At 44.4% G+C, this 12,382-nt stretch overlaps 1 protein-coding gene across 1 annotated transcript in view; it reads left to right on the forward strand.

Moving 5' to 3' along the window:
• The first annotated feature begins 229 nt into the window (after positions 1–229).
• LOC109909456 (kin of IRRE-like protein 3) overlaps positions 230–12,382 on the forward strand; it is a 201,103-nt gene continuing 188,950 nt past the window's right edge. Inside the window, exon 1 of the mRNA XM_031796333.1 lies at positions 230–690. Coding sequence (XP_031652193.1) covers positions 648–690 — 43 coding nt within the window. The 5' untranslated portion in view covers positions 230–647. The remainder of the gene's footprint in view (positions 691–12,382) is intronic.

The raw sequence follows: 12,382 nt of genomic DNA on the forward strand, positions 1-12,382 counted from the left end.
CTGTACTTTTGTTTGTGGACGTCTGTGTTGTCCACAGTGCAGCCAAAGCTGGTCCTCTGTTAATTCTCCCGTATAGAGATCCTAGTTCTCAGAGATTAGAGCAAGCTGATTCTCCCAGCCGGACCCGCTGCAGCACAAGCTCCGACACAGGCACTGAAACAGACAGGCAGGCAGCGAGAAAGAGACAGAGGAGAAGGAGAGAGGGAGCTGGAAGGAGGAGCCTTACCAGGAGCTTCTACTGGTAGAGAGAGAGAGAGAGAGAGAGAGGCAAGTAGAGGCACTCAGAGATTGAGAATGGAACATCAGTGAGACCGAGCCAGCATAAGCGCGAGAGAACGCGAGAAAGCTCACGCTGAAAGAGTCTACACATCAACAGGAGAGAGAAGCAACGCTGACCATCGGCAATTCTGAAGAGTGACATAGAGAGAAGGAGAGAGAGAAGAACAAGAGGAAAAGAAGAAGAAGAGGAGGAAGACTGGACAGAAGAGTTAAAGCTATATCCCTGACAGCAGGGACATCATTGAGGGACTGTAGCACCCATCCAGAACTGCACAGAAGAGCACTGTTGTGTGTGTTTGTGTGTGTCAACTTCAATTTCACACACTCGCCCACTGTGTTTCAGAGGTTCACCCTCTTCCTCTCCAGCCATGATCCCCTGGGTCGTTGTGTTCCTGTGGATCTCCGGACATGGTAAGTCCACTGGCTCTTTTCCTCTTATCCACTGCATCTGTCTAGTACCCTTCTGTTATTATCTGTGTTAGTTTGTGACTGCATGTGAATAGGGAGCATTTTCTTTGAAGTAGTCTCTGCTGTGAGCTGTCAGAGCTGATGCAGTCAGATTTGTCTTATCCCCTCAATGATCTGTCACTGTGCTATATGGGGAGGAAACTGCTGGATAATAATGCAATACTTGTGTTTAGAGGTTTTAACAGTTGTAGACGGTGGTGCCCTGTCTCAGGAGTTCATCATGGCTTGTGCCCTGTCAGCCAGGTTAGACACTCCTTTTCAGATTGAATGTAGTCAACAGGCACGCTCCTCTGAGTGCTCACATCCCAGCTCGATGAAGCGTTTGCTCCCCACGACTCACATTGTTTTGAAACTATGACAATCTCTTTGCCAGAGCAAATGTTTTCTTTTCCGGAGCTATTTCTACCCCCGACAATCTCTTTGCCAGAAACATACCGGGGGGTTGGTCAGGACCACAGAGGAAGATATGTAGTGCTTAGAATAGAGCACTCTGAACAACACTATCCCCTTGACCAAGTCTGCAGCTGATCTCAATCTTAGACAGTGGGTTAGAAATGAAGATGGATGGATGGGTTGTTTTCCCTTCTTGCCAGCAGGTGGTTGTCTTTGGAAAACAATGTAACTCTCGCTGTCAGTAACATGTGAGAAGTCTGGGATCGTCACAATGTGATGTCTGGGTGAGATGTGGCTGGACTGAGACCAGACAGAGAGTAGAGGGAGTGTGTTAGCTCCTCCGTGGTCACGCAGAGTAGGGAGAGTGTGTGTGCAGTGTGTTAGCTCCTCCGTGGCCATGGTAACTGACCCACAATGGGAGCAGGAGCTAATCCCAGAGGGTGTCAGGGTCAGCGGAGCTGTCACAGCTTCTTTTCAAAGTTTGACCCCTCACACTGGGTTGGCATCTAAGCAGGGTTCTGTCCCTCAGCTCTCTCAGTGTGTGTGTGTGTGTGTGTGTGTGTGTGTCTGGGGGGGGGGGGGGGGGGAGTCTTTCTAATTTGTGTCAGATTGAACCAAATTACTATCCTCAAGCTTTTCCCCTTTCCTCCTTTAAACTAAGAAGCTGATAATTGCCAAACTAAATTCAGCAAAAAAATAAACGTCCTCTCACTGTCAACTACATTTATTTTCAGCAATCTTAAGATATGTAAATATTTGTATGAGCATAACAAGATTGAACAACTGAGTCATAAACTGAACAAGTTTCACAGACATGTGACTAACAGAAACGGAATAATGTGTCCCTGAACAAAGGGGGGGTCAAAATCAAAGTAACAGTCAGTAACTGGTGTGGCCACCAGCTGCATTAAGTACTACAGTGCATCTCCTCCTCTTGGACTGCACCAGGTTTGCAGTTCTTGCTGTGAGATATTACCACACTTTTCCACCAAGGCACCTGCAAGTTCCCGGACATTTCTTGAGGGAATGGCCCTTGCTCTCACCCTCTGATCCAACAGGTCCCAGACATGCTCAATGGGATAGAGTTCCGGGCTCTTTGCTGACCATGGCAGAACACTGACATTAATGTCTTGCAGGAAATCACACACAGAACAAGCAGTATGGTTGGTGGCATTGTCATGCTGGAGAGTCATGTCAGGATGAGCCTGCAGGAAGGGTACCACATGAGGGAGGAGGATGTCTTCCCTGTAACGCACAGCGTTGAGATTGCCTGCAATGACAACAAGCTCAGTCCGAGGATGCTGTGACACACCACCCAAGACCATGATGGACCCCCCACCTCCACATCGATCCCGCTCCAGAGTACAGGCCTCGGTGTAACGCTCATTCCTTCGACGATAAACACAAATCCGACCATCACCCCTGGTGAGACAAAACCATGACTCGTCAGTGAAGAGACATTTTTGCCAGTCCTGTGTGGTCCAGCGACAGTGGGTTTGTGCCCATAGGTGACGTTGTTGGTGTTTGGTGAGGACCTTCCTTACAACAGGCCAACAAGCCCTCAGTCCAGCCTCTCTCAGCCTATTGCGGACCGTCTGAGCACTGATGGAGGGATTGTGCGTTCCTGGTGTAACTCGAGCAGTTTTTGTTGCCATCCTGTACCTGTCCCACAGGTGTGATGTTCGGATGTACCGATCCTGTGCAGGTGTTGTTACACGTGGTCTGCCACTGCAAGGATGATCAGATGTCTGTCCTGTCGTAGTGCTTAGGTGTCTCACAGTGCGGACATTGCAATTTATTGCCCTGGCCTCATCTGCAGTCCTCATGCCTCTTTGCAACATGCCTAAGGCACATTCACGCAGATGAGCAGGGACACTGGGCATCTTTCTTTTGGTCAGTAGAAATGCCTCTTTAGTGACTTAAGTTTTCATAACTGTGACCTTAATTGCCTACCGTCTGTAAGCTGTTTGTGTCTTAACAACCGTTCCACAGGTGCATGTTCATTCATTGTTTACGGTTCATTGAATGGGAAACAGCAGAGGAAACATTGTTTAAACCCTTTACAATGAAGATCTGTGAAGTTATTTGGATTTTTACTAATTATCTTTGAAGGAGAGAGTCCTGAAAAAAGGACGTTTCTTTTTTTGCTGAGTTTACCTGATGATGATAGCCTACCTGCTGAAATACCATATACAGCTATTGAACATTCTAATATCATCGCTGCATAGATCTCGATACATCTACTCTGTGTGCACAGTTATTTTACCAGCATCATCATTTTTCCCTTCATTATAGGGGATATTTTCAGTTTTGGGAAAAACAACTAAAAACCAACCAGCACATATCTCAGGTAATGCAGACCGGGGCGAGATTGCTCTGCAATTCAGCTGAGTTTGTTATTACCATAATATAAAATAATATAAGCCCTGGCAGGTAAACAGGAGATAACAACCTGTCTTCTTGCCTTTTACCAGTTATTTTACCAGCAACTTTAACTTTACTATAGCTAATTCTAGTTTTACAAATTATTACTCTGTTTATATCGCCAGCTACTTTCAGCCGATATCTTTTATGAAAAAGGGATAGAGGGAATTGTGTGGCTGAGACTCACATTTCTAGAGAGAGCCATTTGAGAGAGAGAGAGAGAGAGAGAGTTCCTGAGTTGTGCTGACTGATGACACGGTGTGAGCCAGGAGGATCCTGAAAGAATGTCCCCAAGAAGGCACTCACCGCAGGCAAAACCTGTCCCGAGACCTCGTCTATCTCTCTCTTTCTCTCGCTTTCCCTCTATCCATGGCTCTCATAAGGGGTACCGTGTGATTGAACACCATCTCTGCTTTCAGGGAAATGGTGCTGGAATTTCTGAGTACAGAAAGTCCCTGTGGAGGGAGCCAGTTTAAGAATAGAGTCTTGTACTGGATGTGCCTGTCCCTGTGGCAGACTGGAACCAAAAAACCACACAGAGGTATATGGAGTGACTCTCTCTCTCAAACTAGACCCAGATCCCTGGCCTCCTTATTAAAATCATAAGCAAACTGTCCAGTAGTTGCTTGGATGGTACTTATAGGCAGCACGTCTAATCATTCTACTGGCCTCGGGTTTGCACACTGGGGGCAGTGCAGAACATCACTGGACTCCATTCCTCTCTCTTTCTCTCTCCTTCTCCCTCTCCATCTTTTGGCTTCCTTCCTCTTTTCCAGCTCACAGGCACACTCCTAGACCTCCTAGTGCTAAGTCACCACCCTGCCATGACACTAAGCTGTTTCTTAACCCTGGAAAGAAGGTCTTAGCACCCCACAAGCCTCGATTTAATTTACTGCTGTCTATTAACTGTCTGCCTATTCTGAACCTAAACCCGCTTTTCACGGAACACAAGCTTTGATACCAAATTCCTAATAGCTTCATAATTAAATGTCAACACAATGTCATGTTTGGTTTTTGGGATTTTGGAGTAAATCTCTTTGCTTCTTTGAAAGAGTAAAAACCCTCCATCACATTTCAAAATACCAATCATCCCCAAATGACATTGGTCAATGTTTTCTCCATTTTATTGCATCGTTCTGCATTCCAAATAGTTATTTGCAAGCAATGCATGTGTTAAACCCCTTGTAAATGTATGGATTATGACACATAATAATCAAATTGTAATTAATAGATTTTGCCATTTCAACCACAAGCTAAAACAAATTAATTTACTTTTTTTTTCAACACTCTACTTTAGTCATCATACAGACTTTCTCACACAGTATCTGCTGTGGTCTATCTTCCTGTTTCTGTTGTCAACATGATGGCTAAGGAGATAGAGGAAGGGCACATAATGTGTCTTCTATCTTAACTCTTCACCCCTCAATGATGACACATGCTGTAGGAACGTAACTCTAGCCGGGCCACGTCTCCACGGAAGATTGATATCGATCAAATCAAATTTATTTATATAGCCCTTCGTACATCAGCTGATATCTCAAAGTGCTGTACAGAAACCCAGCCTAAAACCCCAAACAGCAAGCAATGCAGGTGTAGAAGCACAGTGGCTAGGAAAAACTCCCTAGAAAGGCCAAAACCTAGGAAGAAACCTAGAGAGGAACCAGGCTATGTGGGGTGGCCAGTCCTCTTCTGGCTGTGCCGGGTGGAGATTATAACAGAACATGGCCAAGATGTTCAAATGTTCATAAATGACCAGCATGGTCGTATCATAATAAGGCAGAACAGTTGAAACTGGAGCAGCAGCACGGTCAGATGGACTGGGGACAGCAAGGAGTCATCATGTCAGGTAGTCCTGGGGCATGGTCCTAGGACTCAGGTCCTCCGAGAGAGAGAAAAAAAGAGAGAATTAGAGAGAGCAAATGTGGGGTGGCCAGTCCTCTTCTGGCTGTGCCGGGTGGAGATTATAACAGAACATGGCCAAGATGTTCAAATGTTCATAAATGACCAGCATGTTCGAATAATAAGAAGGCAGAACAGTTGAAACTGGAGCAGCAGCACGGCCAGGTGGACTGGGGACAGCAAGGAGTCATCATGTCAGGTAATCCTGGGGCATGGTCCTAGGGCTCAGGTCCTCCGAGAGAGAGAAAGAAAGAGAGAAGGAGAGAATTAGAGAATGCACACTTAGATTCACACAGGACACCGAATAGGACAGGAGAAGTACTCCAGATATAACAAACTGACCCTAGCCCGACGACACATAAACTACTGCAGCATAAATACTGGAGGCTGAGACAGGAGGGGTCAGGAGACACTGTGGACCCATCCGAGGACACCCCCGGACAGGGCCATGACCTCCATTGGGATGTGATGGGATGTGACGAAACCTTTGTTTCCTTGTTTGTGCTTTGTGTATCATCAAGGCTAGCGATATAAGTCACCTCAGACGCTCCATGACCCCTGCTGATTTTTCTGTCATAATAGATTAAGCCTAATCCAATCCAGGCTGACGTTTCCCAATGGATATTTCTGGTAGTAAACACATGAATAAATAATCAGGAGCTGTGTCTAGAAAGCTTTGGCTCTCAGTCCCAGTGGTAAGCAATGGATAGGCCTTCAAAAGGGGTCATTCTATAGAAAGTTATTTACAATAATATTAGATAAGGTTACAGGTTTATGTTGAGTGAATAGACATTGTTTAGTAGGTTTTTGCCTTCAGAGTAGCTGGCAATGTTTTTGATGATTGATAATAGGTTATGGCTTTTGTTACAATTCGTTTAGAGTAATTAGATCATTGAGTTACCGTGTAATTAAAGCTATTGCATTTTAATCAGCTGTTGTCTTTGTAATTCATTGTTATGCATCGTGTATCTTGATGCTTGCATCATGGGCCTTTAGCAGACGCCAAACAAGCATAAGTAAGAGATCATTTCAAAGACATGCAATGTTCTCTATTCTCTTCATATTTTATCTGTCTGCTTAATCCGATTAAATGGATGGAATCTCTTCAAGTCGGATTCCGGTCAGGGAGGAAAGGAAAATCATTCGTTTGGAAACTATTCTTGCAAATCAGACAATGATCATCTTAAGCAGTCAACACAAATAAAACTGTGTTTACTGGAGTTGATTACAATTCTCCAATGGCATCACTGTTCCCAAGTATACTCCAAAGACCCCCTCCGTACCATTCGGTATTACATACTCCAATATCCCTCCAACCCCCAGCCACGCCTTCTCTCCCTTGCTGAGACTTTTCGCTTGGATCTTGGATCTCACTCATCTTGGATCTCATTCCGAGGGTATGAATTTATCCAGATTGGAGCGCACTCGGCAAAAGGGCATTATCCCGGATTACATGTCTGCTGGGCGAAATGTTAAGTAATTCAACCAGATGCTTTTGTGTTCATGAGGTCACCTGTGGAGTGAGGGTTAGCACCCACCTGCACTCCTCAGTCCCACCCTTTCCCTATTCCCCCTCTTTCTTTGAATACGTGGCGCATCACCATACGTGGCCTGTCTGTCTCTCATAAAGAGTGTCAGGATACGGGGAGATAGCAGAAGGGGGAAGACGGGCACACTGGGAGGCAGCTGCCTTCTCTGAGCACAGTCGGGAATTTTTGACAGATTAAAGAGGGGATTAATGGTTTCTAAATTGCAGCCTAATGCACAGGAAACAACAGGCAATGTTATTCTGTCTCAGTGGGAGCCGTGCGCAGTGGCTTGGCAAGGGAGATCAACAGAGCCGGGGTAAGGCGGGTCGTATACCGCGCTTCTGTTCCGGCAGCGTCAGCATGGCACAGCTGGTCAAAACCCTGTGCCTACCTCCTTGTTCCTGTGTAGGGGGTAGCTTGGCAGAGAAAAGGTTGGGAAGGGGGTAGTAGAGTGGAAGCAATGAGTGTAGCTTGCTCATCAGTTAATTAAATTTCCTCCTCTTTAGTAAAGAGATCATTTTTTCAGTTATATAGTGTTGTATCGAAAATGTATGCAGATATGATCAGCATGAGGCTATACACTGCATGTGTAACGGATGTGAAACGGCTAGCTTAGTTAGCGGTGCGTGCTAAATAGCGTTTCAATCGGTGACGTCACTTGCTCTGAGACCTTGAAGTAGTAGTTCCCCTTGCTCTGCAAGGGCCACGGCTTTTGTGGAGTGATGGGTAACGATGCTTCATGGGTGACTGTTGTTGATGTGTGCAGAGGGTCCATGGTTCGCGCCTGGGTATGGGCGAGGGGATGGTCTAAAGTTATACTGTTACACATGTTTGGAAACAGAGCATTGTTTCTCTTGATTTATAAATGGCACGTAACAGTTCCATTAGTGCCAAAATAGAGGAGCAAATTATGTTAGCAATTCAATCCACTTTGGAGAGTTTAATAATGATGATTCTAATGTGTTATGGTTGTCTATTATGTTCTTGAGAACTCCTGACTTTGCCTCAAAATAACAATCCACATGTGTTTTCCCATCTCTGGCTCTTTTTGCTGCCCATTGCTCTTGCAGAGTGGAAAAAACGTTGCTCCCGGCATTGATATTGTTATCAGTGCGAATCTGGAGTTATTACCTTGGGTAAATCGCATGCCATCCTCTTCGCTGCCTACTGCTGCCGATATAATGTTGTGTATCCTGGAAGCGGCTGAAGCATTTGTGAGTAAACCACCAAGTAAATGCATTGACAGGATTGTTACAGGCCGTGTTGGAGGGAGGATGGAAGATGCATTTGGTGTTTTGGCACAGGAGGCACTTGAGGAATTGGGTTTCTGATCTGATAACAGCTTCAAAGTGTTTTGCAGGAAGTTTCTGGGACAGACCAATATTACACCTGGATGAACTCGGCTGTCTCTACCTCCCTCACTCCCTCCTTCCATTTCTCTCTCTCTGTTCTCCCTCTCTCATGCCAATGTTTCTTACCAGAGATGGAAATAGTTTTAAATTGGCCGATGCCAGCTAGCTGTGTGTGCTTGTTCTGTGCATATCGAAATGAATGTGTGTGTATGTGTGTCAGAGTTGCGGGGGTACTGCTGTGCAACGCCAATTATGTCAGCAGGCCTTGTGCGGCAATATATACTGAACAAAAATATAAACACAACATGTAAAGTGCTGGTCCCATGTTTTATGCGCTGAAATAAGAGATCCCAGACATTTTCCATACACACAAAAAGCTTATATTTGTGCACACATTTGTTTACATCCCTGTTAGTGAGCATGTCTCCTTTGCCAAGATAATCCATTCACCTGACAGTTATGGCATATCAAGAAGCTGATTAAACCGCATGATTTCACAGGTGCACCTTGCGCTGGGGACTATAATAGGCCACTCTAAAATGTTCATTTTTGTCACACAACACAATGCCACAGATGTCTCAAGTTTTGACGGCGCTTGTAATTGGCATGCTGACTGCTGGAATGTCCACCAGAGCTGTTAGTGTAACCGATGTGAAATGGCTAGCTAGTTAGCAGGGTGCGCGCTAATAGCATTTCAATCGGTGACGTCACTCGCTCTGAGACCTTGAAGTAGTTATTCCTCTTGCTCTGCAAGGGCCGCGGCTTTGTGAAGCGATGGGTAACAATCCTTCGATGGTGGCTGTTGTCGATGTGTGCAGAGGGACCCTGGTTCGAGCCCAGGTAGGGGTGAGGAGAGGGACGGAAGCTATACTGTTACATTGATGCTGTTGACCCGGATCACTGGTTGCTGCAGAGAAGGAGGAGGTCAAAAGGGGGGTGAGTGTAACCGATGTGAAATTTCTAGCTTGTTAGTAGGGTGTGCGCTAATAGCGTTTCAATCGGTGATGTAAATCACTCTGAGACCTTGAAGCAGTTGTTCCCCTTGCCGTGGCTTTTGTGGAGCGATGGGCAACGATGCTTCGTGGGAGGCAGCTTTGATGTGTTCAGAGGGTCCCTAGTTCGAGCCCAGGTAGGGGCGAGGAGAGGGACGGAAGCTATACCGTTTCATTGGCATACAATTTAATGTTAATTTCTCAACCATAAGCTACCTCAAACGTCGTTTTAGAGAACTTGACAATACGTCCAACCGGCCTCACAACCGCAGACCACGTGTAACCACGCCAGCCCAGAACCTCCACATCCCACTTCTTCACCTGCAACATCGATAGAATCCTGACTGGCTGCATCACTGCCTGGTACGGCAATTGTTCGGCCTCTGACCGCAAGGCACTACAGAGGGTAGTGCGTACAGCCCAGTACATCACTGGGGCTAAGCTGCCTTCCATTCAGGACCTCTACACCAGGTGGTGTCAGAGGAAGGCCCTAAGAATTGTCAGACCCCAGCCTCCCCAGTCATAGACTGTTCTCTCTACTACCGCATGGCAAGCGGTAAGACTCCTTAACAGGTAATCAAATGGCTACCCGGACAATTTGCATTGTGTGCCCCCCCAACCCCTCTTTTTACACTGCTGCTATTCTCTGTTTATCATATACAGTATGCATAGTCACTTTAACTATATATGCATAGTCACTTTAACTAATTGTTGCATGTTGCGTTTCTGGTTTTGTTCAGTATACATGCAAATTAGCCTTTTGTATGTGTATTTGTATTTACTCTGGATCCCCATTTAAAAAATATATATATATATATATATTACCTTTATTTAACTAGGCAAGTCAGTGAAGAGCAAATTCTTACTTTCAATGACGGCCTGGAAACAGTGGGTTAACTGACTTGTTTAGGGACAGAATGACAGATTTTTACCTTCTCAGCTCAGGGATTCGATCTTGCAACCTTTCGGTTACTAGTGCACCACGCTAGCCACTAGTTTACCTGCCGCCCCAGGCTTTCCATGGATCCCCATTAGCTGCTGTCAAGGCAGCAGCTACTCTTCCTGGATTCCAAACACATTAAACTTCTTAGGGCTGCAATCCCTTTATCGGGATCGAGAAGCGCAACATGCAACAATTTCACAGATTTTACTGATTTACAGTTCATATAAGGAAATCAATCAATTAAAATAAATTCATTATCTATGGATTTCACTTGACTGGGCAGGGGCGCAGCCATAGGCTCACCCACTTGGGAGCCAGGTCCACCCACTGGGGAGCCAGTTTTTCCTCACAAAGGGCTTTATTAACCTTTTATAACTAGGGGGCGCTATTTAAATTTTTGGATGAAAAACGTTCCCATTTTAAACAAGATATTTTGTCACGAATAGATGCTCGACTATGCATATAATTGACAGCTTTGGAAAGAAAACACTGACGTTTCCAAAACTGCAAAGATATTGTCTGTGAGTGCCACAGAACTAATGTTACAGAAGAAAAAAAAAATCCAATCAGGATGTGACGCATTTTTTGAAACCGCCTCATGGCAATGACTCCTTATATGGCTGTGGAGGAGCTAGGAGTCAGCTTACGTTTTCCACGTTTTCCCCAAGGTGTCTGCAGCATTGTGACGTATTTGTAGGCATATCATTGGAAGATTGACCATAAGAGACTAAATCTACCAGGTGGTCGCTTGGTCTCCTCCGTCGCAATTATTGCGTAATCTCCAGCTGCAGTATTTTTCCGTTTGCCTCTGATGAGAAACCAACTGCCACGAATGATTTTTCATCGAATAGAATTGTGAAAAACACCTTGAGGATTGATTCTAAACAACGTTTGACATGTTTCTGTCGATATTATGGAGCTAATTTGGAAAAAAGTTTGGCTATGTAGTGACTGCATTTTCGTTTTTTTTTTCTTAGCCAAACGTGATTAACAAAACGGAGCTATTTCTATTACACAAATAATCTTTTGGGAAAAATGAAAATTTGCTATCTAACTGAGAGTCTCGTCATTGAAAACATCCGAAGTTCTTCAAAGGTAAACGATTTTATTTGAATGCTTTTCTTGTTTTTGTGAATGTTGCCTGCTAAATGCTAGGCTTAATGCTATGCTAGGCTATCAATACTCTTACACAAATGCTTGTGTAGCTTTGGTTGAAAAGCATATTTAGAAAATCTGAGATGACAGTGTTGTTAACAAAAGGCTAAGCTTGTGTTTAATATATTTACTTCAATTCATTTGCGATTTTCATGAATAGGAAACGTTGCGTTATGGTAATGAGCTTGAGGCTATGATTACGCTCCCGGATACGGGTTTGGAGTCGCAAGAAGTTTTAAAGACAGAAATAATCCTCTGTTTCATCAGATGTCCAGTTGGTTGGTCTGAGACGATCCCAAATCAAATCAACGTTTATTTGTCACGTGCGCCGAATACAACAGGTGTAGACCTTACAGTGAAATGCTTACTTACAGGCTCTAACCAATAGTGCAAAACAGGTATTAGGTGAACAATAGGGAAGTAAAGAAATAAAACAACAGTAAAAAGACAGGCTATATATGACAACAGCCAGTGAAGTGCAGTGTGCCAAATTCAAAACAACAGAAATCTCATAATTCAAATTCCTCAAACATACCTGAATCTTATACCGTTTTAAAGGTAATCTTGTTGTTAAACCCACCACAGTGTCCGATTTCAAATAGGCTTTAGAGCGATAGCACCGCAAACGATTAGGTTAGGTCACCACCAACTCACAGAAAAAGTCTGCAATTTTTCCAGCCAAAGAGCGGAGTCACAAAAAGCACAAATAGAGATAAAAATGAATCACTAACCTTTGGCGATCTTCATCAGATCACACTCATAGGACTTCATGTTACACAATACATGTATGTTTTGTTTGATAAAGTTCATATTTATATAAAAAAAATCTCTGTATACATTGGCGTGTTACGTTCACTAGTTCCAAAAACATTCGGTGATATTGCAGAAAGCCACATCATTTTACAGAAATAATCATTATAAATGTCAATAAATACAATTGTTCGACAT

The sequence above is a fragment of the Oncorhynchus kisutch genome, linkage group LG18 (assembly GCF_002021735.2).
Source record: "Oncorhynchus kisutch isolate 150728-3 linkage group LG18, Okis_V2, whole genome shotgun sequence".
NCBI lineage: Eukaryota > Metazoa > Chordata > Actinopteri > Salmoniformes > Salmonidae > Oncorhynchus > Oncorhynchus kisutch.